The sequence below is a fragment of the Peromyscus eremicus genome, chromosome 20, assembly GCF_949786415.1.
Source record: "Peromyscus eremicus chromosome 20, PerEre_H2_v1, whole genome shotgun sequence".
Taxonomy (NCBI): Eukaryota; Metazoa; Chordata; class Mammalia; order Rodentia; family Cricetidae; genus Peromyscus; species Peromyscus eremicus.
In genome coordinates, this window is record NC_081436.1 from 62059548 (window position 1) to 62078554 (window position 19007).

At 47.1% G+C, this 19007-nt stretch overlaps 1 protein-coding gene across 2 annotated transcripts in view; it reads right to left on the bottom strand.

Moving 5' to 3' along the window:
- The window catches only part of Grhl2 (grainyhead like transcription factor 2), a 142884-nt gene that overhangs the window by 49881 nt on the left and 73996 nt on the right, over positions 1 to 19007 (bottom strand). For both annotated transcript variants that reach the window (XM_059247562.1, XM_059247561.1), the window contains exon 8: positions 10876 to 10970. In XM_059247562.1, the coding sequence (XP_059103545.1) occupies positions 10876 to 10970 (95 nt within the window). The remainder of the gene's footprint in view (positions 1 to 10875; positions 10971 to 19007) is intronic.

A 19007-nucleotide genomic window follows, 5' to 3' on the forward strand; every position in this document is an offset into this window, starting at 1 on the left:
CAACCTCTGGAAGAACTGCAGAAGGATGTGTGGCAAACACAGAGTGCCTGTAACAGCGGCCTCGCTCCCAGGGAAGACGCATCGCTCACTCCCAGTTCTAGTCAGTGTTGTGGAGCAAGCAGAGCTAGACCCCCAGACCACACTTGCTATGAGAACTTGGAGAAGGAAAGAGTTTACCTGGGAAGTCCCTCTGTAGGAACCATGGGATAAGAGAGAGACAAACAGTAAAGGGGGCAGCTTAGCAGAGGGGCAGGATGTCTACGGTGGAGGACTGGAGGACGGGAAAGACCTGAGGGGGACAGGGCTGTGGAGAGACACAGCAATTCATTCAGTCAGTAACGGAGCTGCCCGGGGCCACGTGTGTGTCATGGGCCAAGTAGGACAAGGAGAGCTAGGCCACAGAACAAGTTGGAGGCCCGAGGAGAGACTGAGAAAAGCCACGGGGTTTGGCAGTGGGAGGGGCCACAGCCCTTCCAGAGTAGGTAAAAATAGAGGACTCCCCTGGGCCAGGCAGGCTGGTAGTGAGAGGACACCGGCCCAGCAGAGAGCAGGAAGCATTCACTCAAGAGGCCTAGAGTAGACAGGCTTCCAAGCTAAGGTCTCAAAGCAGGCATTGAGTAGGATTGATCTACAGTGAAAGTTTCTCCAGAAAAGAGCCAGCTTTCTGTACAGTGGAGAGCAAGATGAAATTCACAAACAGAAAAAGGAAAGGAAGGGAGGGAAGGAGGGAGGGAGGGAGGGAGGGAAGGAGGGAGGGAGGGAGGGAGGGAGGGAGGGAAGGAGGGAGGGAGGGAAGGAGGGAGGGAGGGAGGGAGGAAGGCTCCCTGGATCAGCCCTCCTGCATTCAGACCCTGTCTGTCTTCTAAGTAGCTCCAACCACCCCCACCTTGGTGCTATGGTATTTAAATGAGGTCACACCTTTAAACTGCAGAGGACTCTGTAGAAAATCTAAGGAGATGCCCCAGCATCCCAGGAGCACAGTGCCGCCCACAGCCTGCCTCCCTGGTGCTCATCTCTGTAACTGCGCATCCTCAGACCCAGGGCACAGTCCGTCAGGCCACCCCTGCCCACCGGCCCGGTACCCCTTCTGCACCACAGGGGCCCCCTCAAGCTCTTTCCCACAGGACACTACCTCCTCCTGGCCAGATTCTCCCTCAGCGAGTTTGTGAAGCCAGCCTCGGAAGGCTCCAGTGTGGATCAGTTTATGAGTCTCATTAATTGAACCAACATTACATCGAGGTCAACTTATTCTTCAAACATCAAATCTACTTCTCCACAGAATTTTGCTGGAGAGATATCTAGGTCAGAAGCCTCCAGTAGTTTTCAAATGGTCCCATGCAGCTCTGCCACCCCAGCAGATCTTGTATAGCAGGCCACTGGCATGAGTTGACAGGCCACGTCAGGCAGTGACAAGCTCCTGTCGTGAGAATTTAAATGCAGACTGAAAGATTCATTCACTCAATGTCCTCGTGGTTTTGTTTCCTTGTCTTCTCTCTCTCCCCATCTCACTCTTTGTGGAAGGGCCTCGTCTATCCCTGGTTTGTGTGATGCAGGGGATCAAAACCAGGGCTTTGTACATGCTAGGCAAGCAGCTCTTAAAACCTAGGTTTGCAGTGCTTGAGTCTGATATGAAACTCAGAAGGCTCCCCAGTTAAACGTTTCAACATGCTGTGCAAATCCCTGTCCTGTTTTGCAAGTGGCAGCAGAGAATATACACATTCTTGCTTTTCCTACTAATTCCGTTTTTTAAAAATACTTACATATGGAATGACAATTCCCTCCATGAGGCTGTTTCCAGCTATTCATTTATAAGGAGTGCCACCATATATGGTACACTGCTTATAAATTAAACAGCATCTTTCTGTGTGCTTTTGCGCACAAATGCGCACACACACAGGAATATAAACTCACCACTGAATTTGCTTTCTTCAGCTGAAAGCCTTTCTTGGTAGCATCTTACAGGCACAAGTTTTCAAATCTGAGTTCCCTTCAGTCACTAGAAAGTCTTATTAAAACTTCTGTCTGTGGGCTCAACTCCCAAAGTTCCCAGCTCAGCCTGAGGTGAGGTCCAAGCGTGTGTCCTAACAGTTCCCCAAACTCATTTGGCTTCCTCGGCTGGCTCCTCCTGCTCGGCTTCTCAGCTTCCCACCATTGTCTGCAGCCTTACTCTGCCCAGGCCAGCCTTTGCCCACTTCCCTACCGTCCACCACAGCTGAGCCGTATCAATCCATCCTTACAAAAACCTCTGTTGTCTTCTGGGCTCCACAGACCCTGCTCTTGAGCCTTCCGATCTCTGCGCATCCCTTCTCCGTGTGGCATGCTCATCTTTCTAACCCTGAGGCGCAGCAGATCACTCGCCCTTCACATCTTCCCTGATCCCACAGAAAGGGCATCCTCTGTCTACATGCAGAAGTACAGAGTGACGACGTGCCGGACAAGAAGGGTGGGGAGGGGGGGTAGAGAAAAATCTGGAAAAATATTAGTAGTGAGCTGTTCTAGGTTAGGGTGTGTGCCATTAACCACATTATTCTAATTTCTCATCTAAATTTTTAAAATGAAAAGTGGCAGATGAGAAAAGAAAAGAAAGAGCCAGGCATGGTGGTGCCTGCCTGCAATCCCAGTGCTGGGAGGTAGGGCCAGGGGTACGAGAAGTTCGTCTTAGTTCCAGGCCCGTCCTAATTTCTCTGAAAGCATGACCTGTGCCTGGCCATGAATCCCATCCTCCTAAACCAGTACCTCAAGTGCTGCCTCAAAGAAACCAGTCAGCCTGAGTGGAGATGTTCCTTCAAGATCCTCCCAACAGAGAGAGAGCAGTACTATGTATGGGAGGATCACACTCAATGTAGGTGTGGAATCTTGGCTTTATTATGCGTCTGCTGTGTTACCGAGGTAAGCTAGCTAACTTTAAATCACCTGTTAGTTAGATGAGAAGTGTCACCTGCTTAGAAACACAAATAATTGGATAATATATGTTAAGGCCGGGCATGGCAAGGTGCCCGAGAGCTAGTAAATTGCTGAACAAATATCAGTCAGTCATTGTGCACACAAGCACACACCATTATGTCATGAAATCTAAGTGTGTAATCCAATCCTCTGCATAGCACAATAGTTCATAGCCGTTAGGTTCAGGGCCATAAGCAGAATGCACGGCAGAAACCATGGCTACTCCAGACTGTGACAAAAGATCAACTGATATCTTCAGTGAGATGCCATCCGGAGATTAGTCCTGTTCACAAGCATTAGCTCCAGCCTCTTAGCTTTTCCCGTCAGCCCTTACCTTATAAAAGGGGAACAAAGGTATGGCTTTGTTTAAGTTCAATACCAAAGACTCCAGCAAATGTTTACCTTTCCCTTTTAAAGCTCCCTCCGCCCACACCACGCCCCAGCAAACACATAAAAACGCCATTTGCCCTGCTTGGCAGTGTGTAACTCAATCTTTGAGACCTCTCCCAGGAGCCTCTCTCAATGCTCTCTTTACTTTTGAGACCATGGGATGCCCTATAATATTCTCTATCAGATAACCTGCTTAAAATCACCCCAAGTTAAGCAACACTGGGGTGTAATGTCTGTGCAAATGGCAGTATCTCTCAACTCCCTAAGAAGCTCCTAGGCAAAGGCATCAACTTTCTAGGGGTTCTAGGGTGGGGGATCAGCAAAATTATGAACCTTAGTCACTCAGAAATATGGTATCCTTTAGACAGTTCTTTGGCTCTCTCTGTGCATCCTGAAAACCAATATTTGCCCATCTTCCCTCATCTCTGAGGGAGAGAGCACTCTCCACTTAGAAGCATGCCCTAGGAGTGCTTTGCCTACACATATGTATGTGTACCACTTGCATGCCTCATGCCTTCAGAGTTCAGAAGGTACCAGATCCCTCAGAACTGGAGTCACAGGTGGTTGTGAGCTATCATGTGGGTGTTGGGAATAGAACCTGGGTTCTCTATAACATCTTTAATTCCAGCACTGGGCAATGGAAGCAGGATAGTCAAGAGTTCAGGGCCAGCCTCTGCTACCTGAGACCCTGTCTCAACAACAGCATCCATTAAACATCTTAGATGAAAAAGAAATGTTGGGGGGCGGGCTGGGGGGAAGGTGAGGGGGGCGGGAGGGGGGAGAACAAGGGAATCTGTGCCTGTATGTAGAACTTAATTGTATTGCAAAATAAAAATTTAAAAAAAAATCAGAAAAAAAAAAAAAAGAAAAGAAATGTTGGGAAAGAGACAGATAAATGGGGCTGGATAGATGGCGCAGCAATTAAGAGCATTGGATGCTCTTCCAGAGGACCCAAGTTTGGCTTCTAGCATCCACATCTGGTGGTTCACAACTGCCTCTAACTTCAGTTCTAGGGGAATCTGACATCTTATTTTGGCCTCTGTGGGCACCCCACACACACATACATAAAAATTAAAATAAATAAGAAAAAGAAAAGAAATACCAAATCTGAGGCATGATAGATTCACCATGATTGGGTACTGAGCTTAAGCTGACCTTTTAATTAGCATGATCTCACTCAGAGTAACTATGAAGTTGCAAGTGTACAAGCAGATGACGGTAACTCTGTTCTCCCCAACTCACTGCTTTCTCCTAGAGAAACGCTGCTGCCACCATAGACCGGCCGTCTCCAAGCTGGTGGAGAGCTCCCTGCTCACCTGCAGGAAGTTGGGTGGGCTTGCTCACCACCAGCTGCACCGTGAGAAGGTAGCTCCTGAAGGAGCACACAGCCCACGCCAGGACAAAGGAAAGATGCCAAGATTTCACTGGGACAAAGGAAGTCGCTCTACAGAACATTGCTCATCAGATCTCCACACTCTGATTCAGCCAACTCGCGTTACGGAACAGGAAGCTGCCAAGTAGTGCTCGGGCATCCCACGGGCTTCTGTCTTCCTTAAGGGTGGATTTACAGATATGTGACGGCCTGTTACCCCCAGCTGTCATCAGCCAGTCATGTCAACAACTACTCCTCAAAAACGGCCTTGGCTCTTAAATGGCATCTTTTTAATAGTAAAGCAAAAAAAGTAAACTACCCAGGGAAAGAGCTCAGGGGAAATGTCAGCATGCCACGCCCACACCCACCTTACAGGTTTCTACAGGCTCAAATTTACAGGGGAGCTTCTACTATAAATTCAGTTCTGTGTGTGCGTGCGCGCGTGCGCGCGTGTGTGTGTGTGTGTGTGTGTGTGTGTATGTGTATGTGTACACACTCGAGTGCATGCACAAACACACAGGTGTGAGGGTCAGAGAGCAACCTGTAGAACCAGCTCTTCTTTCCTTCTGCCATGTGGGTTCCAGAGACAGAACTCTGGGCATCAGCATTGGCGACAAGTACCATTCCCACTGAGCCGTCTCACGGGCTCTCTGGTTCATTTAAAGCATAGAAAGAAAGGGAAAGTTAGGGGAGCCTGCTGCTTTCTGCTAGTTTACATGTGAGTATGTTTGCTTATTCGATTTCTTAAGTTGCAGATGCTTTCATCTTCCCTGAAAATAACCTCCACCTTGATTTTGTTTCTTTTTCTTTCTTTCTTTCTCAGCCCTGTGCCTCCAGTCTCATCCTAACGCTGCTTAACACAGAAGTGTCCCAACCTCTCCACAATGTCGTCCTTCCTGAGGGGCTCTGTCCCAGGCCTAGAAAGCTGGAAGAACGTTCGCCAGTGACTTTGTGACACTCCAGGTCCTCTACTGCAGCCAGAGGACGGTCTGGGCAAGCAGGACAGACGCCATGAAACGAGGGCTTGTTCTGCCCTGGGAAGCAGAGAGGCTAAGCTCAGAAGCAACAAGGAGAACCCCACTGTGCCAGCTTCATATTACTAAATTACTCTAGGTTTTTCTTTAAAAATTGTCGAAAGAAAGGCTTGGTGGGTAAAAGCAGTTGCCACACAAGCTTGACAGTCTGAGACTCTTCCCCAGAACCTACCTAAGAAGTTAGGCGTGCTGATGCATCTGCAATCCCAGCATGCCTCCTGGGAGACAGGAGGTAGGGGACAGGATTGCCTGGATCCAGATCCCCTAAAGTATGACGGAAGGCAGAGACAAGAGGCCCTGGCTCAAAGCAAGGTACAAAGAGAAATCCAACTGCTAAAAGCTGTCCTCTGAACTCCACATGCATGTCCTGACTCTTGTGTCCCACACTGACACACAGAGACACAATCATCATCATCATCACCATCATCATAATAATAAGTAAAAACATTTCTAAAGGAAGATGAGAGTACCACTCATCTCTTTGATGGTAGTGAGAGAGAAGTATTTTTACTGAATCAAGACCCTTCCAAAGCATTGGCTGCAGAGAGATTGGTTTTAAAGACTCAAAGGGTGGGGAACCTCCTTCATCTCATCCTAGCATTTGATAAAGTGTAGGAAGGGGTAAACACAGAGATGGGGGTGCGGGAGTGGGGGTTGGTCTCCTGCTGTGGTGAAAAGACACAAAGAGGACAGTGATCCACAAGGAACTCAGCAGCACCCCAACACTGTGTACTGTGTGGTCACCACGAGACTTCTCTAGCAGGTTAATCTCCAAATCCCTGTGAACAGAGAGCACAGCACTGATAAAAAGTGGGGGACTTCAGGACTCTCCCTGGAAACCCGGGGAAGGACTGAGGTTAAGGCTGCACTGGGTGGGTGATGCTGCCACCGTGGAAGGCCAGCAATCCACGCCAGCCCTCTGAGCACACCACTCTTCACAACTCAACAGTCTCGTGTTGTGAAGCATCCTGGAGATTCATGCTTGACAAACCTGCCTTTTAAGTACCAGCATTTGGTGACAAGAACAACTTAAAACTGGGATGTCCCTGTGAGTCGGAGTCACAGAAGAGAGTGGTACAGCTCTCCCACCATAATCCCGTGGGTGAGACCTTAGGCATCTGCCGAGTGCTTACCCCCGCTCCCCACCATTTCCCAGCTGGCCAAAATAAAGCTGAGTGTGGTTGGTATAATGTGTACCCCAATAAACTTATCTGGGGGTCAGAGAACAGAACAGCCACTATATTAAACATAGAGGTCAGGCAGTGGTGGTACACACTTTTAATCCTAGCCTTCTGGAGGCAGAGATCCATCCAGATCTCTGTGAGTTCAGGGCCACAATGGAAACAGCCAGGCATGGTGACACACACCTTTAATCCCAGGAAGTGATGGCAGGAAGCAGAAAGGTATTTAAGGTGTGAGGACCAGGAACTAGAGCTTGGTTAAGCTTTTAGGCTTCTAGCAGCAGTTCAGCTGAGATTCATTCTAGATGAGGACTCAGAGGCTTCCAGTCTGAGGAAACAGGATCAGCTGAGGAATTGGCAAGGTGAGGTGGCTGTGGCTTGTTCTGCTTCTCTGATGTTCCAGCATTCACCCCAATAACTGGCACTGGGTTTGTTTTTATTAACAAGACCTTTTAAGATTCGTGCTACAGCTGAGAAAGGGGACATCAGGTGCTGGAAGCTGGGCTGTGACAGTACCTGTAATATCAACATTTGGAAGGCTGAGGCAGGAGGATTGCTGTGAGTTCACAGCCAGCCGGGACTATATAGAGAGACCCTGTAAGAAAGATAAATGCCCTGCGTCTGCACCTCGTGCAGGGGTCTTCTGCTGCACAGACCCACCTCACCAGTTCCCATGCTCTGACAGGGCAGCACTCAGAACTTCGCCATCTAGACACGGAGGACCAGTGACAACGCACAGCATGTGGTCCCCCAGACTGCACAGAGGGAAAACAGGTCCCTCCAAGACTGGCCTGCTGGGTCACCTAGCAGAAAGGCGCCGTGCCCAACCGGAAAAACCGTCTCTGAGAGGAGAGCCTTGCAGGCTCTGCTGAACCGGGCTGCCAGGCTGTGCTGGGAGTCTGGGAACGACCTTGCTGAGACTGTGAGCGCCTTCCTGGCCGAATGCTGCTCCCATAATTAAAGCAAGCTAAATGATTGGGTGTTGCTGTCCTCTCCTTTCTCCTGTTTGTTCTAGAGGGCAGGCGACAGACAGACGCAGCATGCAGAGCAGCCACAGAGGCAATGAGCAAAGGAGTGGAGCTGGGTAAGGCACCCAGAAGCAGAGCACTTGCCTGGCACATGGGAGGCCCTGGGTTCGATGCCCAGTACCACATAGGGATGCCCATGCACACACACTAAATAAATAAATCAAATTTTAGAAGAGAGGCTAAGGGGAAGGTCCAGTGGGTAAAGTCCTTGACACACAAGAGTGAGAACCATTTCGAATTTCATTGTGTTTGCTGCCTCCCTGACACTAGGAGCCACAGAAGACCTAAACCTAGGGTCAATGCCACTGTGCATAAAAATTCAAATGTATGCCATAGCTGGGCAGAGACAGTGAGAACTAGGGAAAAAATAGTGAGTGGCCAATCATCATGAGAACCTACTCACAACCTTACAAACACTCAGACCCAAGGGTTCTAGAATTCTTAATTATCTAAAATAATTCATAAACCCGCAACAACAATAAAATAATCTTCTAAACCTGGTATTACAGTGTGTGCCTGTAATTCCAGACCCAGGAAGGCAACTCAGGGAGTCCCTGTCTCAGAAAAATGATACCAAAGAAATAAAAACTCTTTATTTTTAAACACGGATGAAAACATTAAAATTTCCAGTGGTTCATAAATGCATAATGTTCCCACGTGTATCTGTTGTTCTGCGGATCACAAGTCTGTGTTCTCTGGCCACAAAACAAAACAAATCCTGTGCTACACACACACACACACACACACACACACACACACACACACACACACACACACACACACAAAGCCTACAGAGATATGGTGGGTGTAAATGTAAGTGTAACTCCTGAAATCAGCACGCACTTGCTCCTTTCCGTTTTGCCGGAAACCTTTCCCGCGACGGCTGCTGTGATGTTCTGTCTTTGCAGTCCGCGTACAGTAAATCAGTAATATTCTAAAGGATTCCCTCAGACCCCGGACATGAAAGCAAGCTCTGTCAAGTCTGCTCGGCAACCCTGCCAGGGCTGCTTTTCAGTGCTTGTCTTCAAAGGCCCTTCTGTGGTTTGGGGAATCATTTGCAGCTTTTGAAAACTTACTTATCAGTTAACAAAGAATGGCAGCCACTAAAGATAGAAATTAAGGAAATAAAACAAACCCTGCTACAGGAAGTAGCATGAAATACTGCCCAAGAGCAATTGTATACTGCCAATGTGTATAAGAAAATGAGCGTGTCTGCTGGGAAGTACATCTGTGCACATATGTGCAAACCCACACTCATTCACAAACACCCATGCACACATGTGTACACCCAGACATGCATGTATACACCCATCACACACGTGCACACACACATTTAGACAAGAAAGTGAGCACTTATATATGGTAAGCCGGTGGTATGGAATGAACTGGCTGGAAGGTCAGCTTAGACGCAGATCAACTACTCCATCGGTTTCCATGGGGCCCGTCTGATTTCCACATTCTCCTTCAAAGGGACCTACTGAAACATGGTCTTTAACACTTCACCTCTAACGTCCGCTACCACAGACTGTGACACTGAAATGCAGATTACAGGTTATGTTTAGAGCAAGCTTTAACATAGTCAGACACCTGTGGTAGAGCCCTGTTTTCTTTCCAGTAAGTGTGAAGTGAGTTTGGCCTCTCCCTGGTCACACTGTTGTTTGGTTAGTGGTTCCCTATTGAATCCTTGGCTGGTTCAACATCACCCGGATCCCAGCAGGATGCTGGGCCCAGTAGAGACATTTGGAATTGTTAATTCCAACACATCCCAGTACTGTGCCCTTACGCAGCCCGCCCCTTATGTATAAAGGGAAACATAAAGAGAAGGGCCAGCATGGGCTGAAGTGAGGAGGGGTGGCAGGAGCCCTGGAACAGCACAGACAAACCTCTGCAAGCTCTGACAGTCTCAGGAGTGTGGAGAGAGCGGAATGGGTCACAGGCAGCCATGGTGAGTGCAGGCATGCCAGAGACACACTGTGCCTGCAGTTCTGTGTGAAGCTGCATCTTGCATCCTGTGGCAAGGCCTGTTCCCTTCTCTGGAACACTCTCCAGGCCGCACTGCTGATCTGTCACTCTGTGCCCACTTGGGTCACCTTTCTCGGGCCTCAAGCCAGTTTGACCTGCATTGTTTTATCCATGAGCGGAATGAGACACTGAGCAATTCATAGTCTTCTGGAAAGCCTGCTTGCAAACTCCCAGCCAGCTTCCTCTCTCACCCAGCCTTCCCGCTGAGGACAATGAGGCATTGATAGCCTTGTTTACATTGACCTCCTCCTGAGATTGAAGACAAGGTCTTCCAACGCTCACCCAGATGGCACACAACCGAAGCAGAAAACAAGCTTAGGTTTTATCTGAAACACTCCTTTAAGTGCAAAATGGGGCTGAAGAACCAGAAGAAGCTGAGACCCAGAAGGGGCTTTGGGGCCTTCAAAACAGACCTGTGGCTGAGAGCAAACGTGGCTATCTTTGCAAACACTTTCTTATCCAAACCCTGGCAGTGCAGACATCTGTCTGTCCTTGACGCCTGTTTGTCAGGGATGTTACTCACCTCTGCACAACTTAACCGACTTACACCCAGAGACACAGAAAAGCAGTCCGCAGAGTGTTTCCAAGTCATGGTTGTGAAATGCGATTAGAAACCCCATTTCTGGTGCCCCGCACCCCCACCCCCCACGAAGACTCCCCAGTGTGGCATAGAGAAGCCTAGGGCCCGCAGGACACCCTGGGTGCCAGATGCAAGTTCTAAACTGGAGCATATGGTGGTTTATCATATTTTGTCAGAGCAGAAGCCCGCCCACCCCAACCAAAGGACAATGAGGCCTCTACAAGTGTACAAAGTTCATTTTCTCTTCTCTGACTCGGGCTTCTAGGAAACTACCACACAAGGTTTTGGAAGAGTTTTCGGTCAGAGTCAGGGTGGCTTCACTAACCTTTGCCTCTTCACTCACATCCCAGGTGAAGGAAACTGCGTTGTAGGCGATCTCTTCGATGTTCCCGATGGTGTTGAAGCTCTCCTTGTAATCAGCTACAACATTGAAAGAGAAGAGGGCTTAGCACAGCAGCCAGGTGAGGAGGTACACACCTGTAGTCTCAGCACTTGGGAGGTAAAGACTGGAGGATCTGGAGTTCAGGGTTATCCTGGCCACAGGGCAAGTTTGAGACCTCGGCTTAAAACACACACAAACACATACACACAATTTGTCGATGGGCAAGTTTTAAATTTACCTATTTTTCTGGCTATCACTGTGACAAGCTACAAATTCCTGCTGATAGTATTCTTCCACCACTGAAAAACTTCACACACACGTCCTTTTATTAAAGGAGTAAATCTATATAAATCTATATAAACCATGCCTTTATCTGATTTGGTCCTTAGTTCGTTTTTTTTCTGCTCATCTTCCTATTGACTTTCTTGACAGGTCCTCCACAGGGATTTTTTTTTTTTTTTTTTGGAAAACAAAATATTCTGGCAATCAGGTGGTGTCAGAGACTTCAGTAAAGAAAGTACAGGCGAGAGAAGGTTCTCCATGTGCAGTGACGGTGCCAGGGATCAAACACAGGGCCTAGCATATGCCAAGCACATGCCAAAGAAAGACATTCATAAAACGAACTTTTGTACTTCAGGCGTTGAGGGACTCACACTTGGCTGACAGGCACCTGACCACGCCAGGCTCTGACCTGTCTTCACTCTCTAGAGCTTAGGTGTTCATAACCTGTAATACTCCAGCCAAGGTGGTGGAGGCAATAAATATTTAGGATGTACCTACACTACAAAGGTGTTGGCTATTGTTTCAGAGCTCAGATCTAACTGGGTGTCCTGTATTTTATCTGGCAGCCCTCACCATGGATCCCTGTCCTGAACCTCACTCTGAACTCCCTCGCTCAGGTTAGCCTCGAACTCAGAGATCCGCTCGCCTCTGCCTCCCAAGTACTGGGTTCAAAGGTGTGCGTCCCCACTGTCCCGCTGTGACTTCATTCTTATTGGTCACTTAGCTGACAGCTAACGGTTTCTACACCAGTGTTTCATTTATTTTTACAGCTAAATTTTATATAAGTTTAATTATATTTCACTGAAGTAAATTCTCAGGGGCAGAAGGTGTAGCCTGCTGGTAGGGCAAGGGCTGGGGGAAGGAGGGATTGGGTTCAATACCCAGCACCAAAACAAAAGGAATTTTAAAAAGCATATTCTCAGAAACCAGGTTTTTGTTTTTTATTTTGTTTGTTGAGACAAATTCTCACTGGGTAGCCCTGGCTGGGCTGGAACTCACAGAGAACTGCCTGCTTCTGCCTCCCAAGTGCTGGGGTTAAGGGTGTGGGCCACTATGCCCAGCTACAATTTTCAGGCTAACTGATTTAGTCAAACTGTTTTAGGGAAGAACAATTTACACTCAGGGCGATGTGTTCTCTCTTCTCCGATTGTCTCTCTCCAAACTGGGATTCAAAACCTGGTCTCTTACTGCTTTAATCTACAATCCTGGATTGTAAAAGGGTTGACTATTCCTTCTTTGGCCTCTGGAAATTTGTATTTCTTCTTGGAATTTTTATTTTTTAGGGTCATTCACTTATTTTGGCTTTTCTAATTTTATTCTTGTTCACTTTTCTCTTAAGGCAGTCAAGAGTTTCTGCTGATTTTAAAGTAAATACTCAAAGCTAAATGAGAAAAAAACAAAACTAAACAAAGCAAACGACATTGCACACTACAGTTTCCAGTACTGTACTGTGAGATGGTCACCACGGACTGTTGTCCGTGCTTTTGGAAGCCAACAGACTCTCCTGTTTCTGAGAGAGAAGGAGAAAGCCGAATTTAAAATTGAATTCCTAGGGCTGGAGAGATGGCTCGGAGGGTAAGAGCACTGGCTGCTCTTCCAGAGGTCCTGAGTTCAATTCCCAGCAACCACATAGTGGTTCACAGCCATCTGTAATGAGATCTGGTGCCCTCTTGTGTGCTGGCAGAACACTGTATAAATAAATAAATAAAAACGAATTCTTTGATTCTCCAGTAAGTGATTCACAAGACAAAATTCTGTTTGAGCAAAGAGCAGTTTGGAGGTGCGCAGTAAATAAGAAAGCCAATGTCACGTCAGAAATTAAGACAAACCAAGGGGGTTCCATCAAGCACTTAAGACATTGTGATTCCTACATCACAAGGTTTTACTTTCCATTTTTAATTTTTCCCCTAAGAGACTGAAGCAGGGACAGGATTCCACACCAGACACAATACACACACACACTAGAGTCTCTACCCTTGTCCTCAACCAACAAATGTGACAATCAAAATGTTTGCTGTGTACAGGAAATGTCCTCCCTAGGTCCCTGATCTTCTAGCTTTTTTCAATACAGGAAACAGAATACAAATAAACACATAAATATAGATAAACAAGACAATTATCCTAAATTTGCCTGCTTTTCCAAATGGAGTCTTGATTTTTTTTCTTTTCACTAATGTTTCTAGCCCATCAAAAACAGAAAAACAAGATGAAGGCGGTTCTTATTAATTATGGTAATTTACACACAAAAGGACGGTCGTGCAGCTAACGAGGAGCACTGGGAGAACTGGAATCATGCATGGGGAGGAGCAACGCTAATGACCACGTCTCCTTGAAGCCACGCTGTCATCCATAAAGCCGAAATCTGCAGGCTGAGGTTGCCATGTCCTCCACACAAGTCAGGGCAAGTAGCCTGGAAACACGTGGTCACAGAGATCCTCCAGGGTGTGTCAGGATGCCCCAGGCAGAAGGGGTACTCATGGATTCCCATGGCTTACAGACTGCCTGACAAGCACTGCTCAAACGTTTGAGGCCATCAGAGGCAGCAGAGGGCTTTGGTGAGGTGCAGGCCACTGCCAGAGGTTCTCAGGAGCATGGAGTGTGGCCAAAAGAGCATTTCCGCCAGCTCCCAGGTCGCCTCACGTGGCTCCTTTGCGCCTAGTTTCTACACGTGAGAAGTCGTGGTTCTGTGGCAAGATGGATCTTTTGGGTACCTTTGTTTCCCACCACATATGGTCTTAGAAAATACATTAGTCTTTCCTGTAACAGACTACTTGTCCCAAAAAAACTTCTTGACGAACGGACACCGGCCTTATAAAGGCAGACCAGTTATCTATCCTTAACAAAGAATAGGGTGCTTTTTTTTTTTTTAAGATTTATTTATTATGTTATACAGTGTTCTGTATGTATGTATGTCTGCAGGTCAGAAGAAGGTACCAGACCTCATTATAGATGGTTGTGAGCCACCATGTGGTTGCTGGGAATTGAACTCAGGACCTCTGGAAGAGCAGCCAGTGTTCTTAACCACTGAGCCATCTCTCCAGCCCCAAGGAATAGGGTACTTCTACAAGGAGGGACAAACAAAAAAAATCTCCAGAACCTGAAGCAAGAGAAGGCTGAGGGAGTTCAAGCTAGCCAGTCTATGAAAACCAAAGGCCCTGATCCTTGGGAAAATGATGCTGACATTTTTAACCGTGTCTGTCAGAAGGTACCGAGTACACCTGTGTGCACACTCCCCATATGCATTTCTGGCAAGTTATATTCTGCATAGAAATTATGGGATGCCACCATGTTTAATTTTGCAGGAGGTATGAGGGTGAGTAAATCCTTCTGTTATCTTTTCCTTTTATCTTCTGCATACAATCAGCGGTCTGTTAATTGGGTGTTTTATTTTAATTCAGACTGAGGCTTCCTCAGACTGACGGTAGGGCACCGTGGTGTTGGATGGCAGTCAAAGGAACAGCTAGCTCCTGCGCCTTAATTAAGCTTCATGCGCTTGGAGAATTATTACTACCCCCTTTAATTATTCTATATATATTGTTGGAGATTAAACAGAGTGGTATAATTAATACAGGAGATGGCACTCTCCTAGAAGACACAGATTCTGTCTGGACTAGTGAAATAATGAAGGTGGAATGCTGAAGCCAGCCTGGGAACCATGCCAGTTCTGTGCACAGCCACACCAGCCTCATCAGGGGCTCTTCTCTCACGCTGAGAATGCGGCACGGTAGATACGCTTGGGCTGTGATTCCAAAGGCCCACCTGGAGGGGGAAAGTCAGGATACAGCGAGCGAGACATTAGCTGTGGAAACCTGGGCATGTGAACTCTTCTCTGTGACCCACAGCGAGTCACCGCTGCAGAGCAGAGACTCTAAGGAATGCACCGCTGCTTCAACACGGTGGACAGTGGTCATACCTGACCCCAAACATCTGCGCCCCACTTCTGCAAGCCTGAGCAGATGAACTCACAGAGGAAAGCACGTCATGTGAGGAACACTCAGCTCTGATTTGAAAAAGGTGGAGGAAACACAAACCTTGTCTAAACGGGTTCTGAGATGCCCCCCACCCCGTTCTTCTAAATCAAAAAGCGGCATTTTAAAGTCTGTGTGACTCATGTAAGAGTTCAACACCGAGCTCATGATTTTCTTGATTATGCTCGTACCAAGTCACAGGTAACCCACCCGGGTGTCATTGATGTGCTGACGCTTGAGCTGATGCCGACAAGCACGAAATCATTTGTTCCGTTTTTCCTGGTCCATGAGCAAGCAACAGCCGCCATTTCTTTGAGAGCCAAGTGTGAGCTAGCACTGTGCTAAACACACACCCACTTCTGCAGCCACCCCTGAACCTTTCCTGAAACCTCACTTCCCAGAGTGAGAAACACGTACGTGCCAGTGGCGCACACCTTTAATCCCAGCACTTGGGAGCAGAGGCAGGTGGATCTCTGTGAGTTCGAGGCCAGCCTGGTCTACAGAGAGAGTTCTAGCATGGCCAAGTCTACACAGAGAAACTGTCTCGGAAAAAAAAAGAAAAAAAAAAAAGGAAGGAGGGGGGGAGAGAGAGGGAGGGAGGGAGGGAGGGGAGGGAGGGAGGGAGAAGTAAGCAACACATAAGCACATTATGTGCCTCTCCAACACTGCCATCACTCGATTTGTGTCTTAGTCTGTTTTCTGTTACTGCAACTGAATACCACAGGCTTTAGTAAATTGCTTTAAAAAGAAAAAAAAAAAAAATAGCTTGTAACCTTCCAGGCTGAGAAGCCCAAAACAACGGCCTGTGGTAAGAGTTTTCATACTTCATCAGCATGGGGTGGAGGAGATCATGTGAGATACAGAGGGAGCGTTCCAGCTCAGGAGCTTCACCCGCTTCCTACAGAGTTAGCTGTACACCTTCCTCTCACGATCTCATGTAGTCATTCCCACCTCAGACATGTTAGCACATAGACTGGGTTGGGCTGCCAGCACATGAACTCTGGGAAACACACTACAGCCACACTGGTTGGTGAACGGCCAAGCTGGGGCCAGCAGCTGCAAAGCTCTGTCTACACACACAGCCGAACCCTTTCGGCTGCTGTGACATAAAATCTTTCAAGTGTGTACCTTTTTAAGACACAATCCAGAATGTTTATGGGTGAGATTATGAATGTATAATGTGACCTACCAAGTGACTCTTCCGTGTTCTTAAACCGTAGTAGGCAATGTGTCTCCGTTATCTTCTCTCCATGCTCATTATCATAGCCTCCCTGGGGTGGTTTTAAATGACATCCTTCTTAGAATTCTCTTTGCACTACATCTATGATTGTTTGTGTTTGGTTTCTAGGGCAGGAGTTGTATAGGACAATGTTACAGATTTCAAACTATAACAATACAAACAAAATTAAGAAAAACATTGTATTATGGACTATTACTATGTTCCATGTATGCTATTATTTTTTATAAGATTTGATTTCATTTTTTAAGAAAGCTGGGCCTGGGGCCTGGGGCCCTGGGCTCAGTGGGTAAAGTGTTTTCTATGCAAAACATGAAGACTGAGTTTAGACCACACACAGATCTGCGCAGATACAAACAGATATGCACACACAAGTGTGTCTTGATCTGCAAATGACTTCAGAAGAATAGTAGTGAAATAATAAATAAAATGATAGTTCATATCCTGTGCGTAAACATATAACTGCACATACATATGAGCCTATACATACACCACGGCTTACAACTTGGCTAGACATAAACTTTTCTAATTGGTCTATGTGACTCAGAGAGTTTTAACTTTTGTTGCTGGCCTATAACATCAGTCTGTGAACTATAATGTATAAAAATCAAATTGTGCTTTGGTGATAATTTACACTTCTGTATGATGTGAACTGTTCATTATTTGTCCCAGGTGTGTGTATGTGTGTGTGTGTGTGTGTGTGTGTGTGTGTGTGTGTGTGTGCTGAACTCTCATAGCATCTGGCAGAGTCTCTGTTTATGGAGCAGCTCCACCCTCATTAAAATGGGGTAGGGAGGGGGCGTGTCTTCCAGAATCCACTACACTGGTCCTCCCTGGAACATTCCTTCTGATCAGCCACTCAGGCTCTAATATTCCGGAGAAAAGATAAGCTGTTTATCAGAAAAGGCTCATTAAACAATAATGTTCTGGTCCTGGAAAGACAAGACTTCCTAAGGGCAGACAGAGGAAACGGAGAAAGGCTACAGAAAGTGCAGCTTTGAATTTCCAAATCCAGCCTCGGTTTTTGTTTGCTTTTAAACAATTTCCCATTTGTCTGATCCAGAAAAACTAATAATTTCTAGCTAGGCTTAAAAGGAGAATCTCCCCTGGTTTATTAGTATGTACTATGTTTCTACACTAGGTAACTGAATCTTAGTTACCTAGGTTTTATTAAAAATCCTAGTGTGTAATTAAAGGGCAGCTAACACAAGCAATCACATTGCTGGGCTGGAGGACAGCTCCGTCTGGCAAACACTGGCCTTGCTAGCATGAGTGTCCAAATTCAATTCCCCAGAATCCAGGTTTTAAAAAAAGTAGCGCGTGATGACATGCTTGCAACCCTAGAGTAGGGAGACAGGGACAGGCAGGTTCCTGGGTCGAGGTCCAGCCCAGCGAGCAATGCTGTCTCCGAAGTACAAGGTGGTCAGCACCTGAAGACTGACAGCCAAGGTCACCCTGCAGCTTCCATGTGTTCGTTCTCTGTCTCTCTGTCTCCCTGTCTGTCTCTCCCTCTCTCTGTGTCTCTCTCCACACACACAGAAAAATGACACCCAAATGAGGTCACACAGAGTTGAGTCCAACCAAGCATGCTTCCCTGTTAACTGGACAAGAGCATGTGTGCTTACCACAACTGCCCCAGACACTCAAGAGTGCCCAGAGCATTTGTTCAACTACCCAACACACGATATCTGTACCAGGTGCCGGGTAAGTAAAGGTTCTAAGGGAACTCTGTTCGTTCAAATAACCGGGTCATCGGGTGGAAGGACAGAAGGACAGCCAAGTGAATACAGCAACGGGATAAATCCTGATGGGGGGGCGAGGGCGCTGCCTACTCTACTGAGACGCTCAGGGAGACTCGTCCAGGGGGTCAGGACTGGGTCTTAAGTGAGCTATGTCCTGCAGGTAGGGGGAGGGTGTGTCACTGCGAGAAGAGCCCCAAAGAACAAGGAAGTTGAGAACAAGGGGTGGGGAGAGGCAGAAAAGGTGAAAGAAAATATCCCTACAGACACAGAATGGAACAATTTTCAGAGAAGACATTACGCTGGATTGAGACGTGAATAGATTAGGATCTGAAGTGAAATCTAGAAACAAGGAAAAGAGGAGTCAAGGGCTGGAGTTTGGGAATGAGCCCCAACCTCTGGTGCTCAGTACATGTGGCTTGACCCCTTCCCAGAGGGAAATGGAGAGCCCAGGGTCACTCATATCAGGGAGAAAATGAGTCTCCCCGGGGGTGTTGACCCAGACAGCATGAGTTGCTGAAGTTCAAATTGAGACATGCATACAATAAACAGAAACCCGAGTCGATCTACTAATATCAAAAATTATTGTCTGTCTGAACAAATATTAAGCTTTAAAGAGCACTTGCCTTTTACGATTTTTTAAATACCTAACCTTCACACCTGATGATGCTTTTATCACACAAATATTTCCCAACCAAAGCTGAAGATGAAAAGGAATTTCCAGCAACCACGGCTTCAGCACCGCCCTCCGAAGCAGAGCCTGTCTTACCCTGCATGTGGCAAAACCACAGGAGGATCTAGAAGGTTCCTGGCCTGCACCCCACACGCCCCCTCACAGCTGGTTCTGAA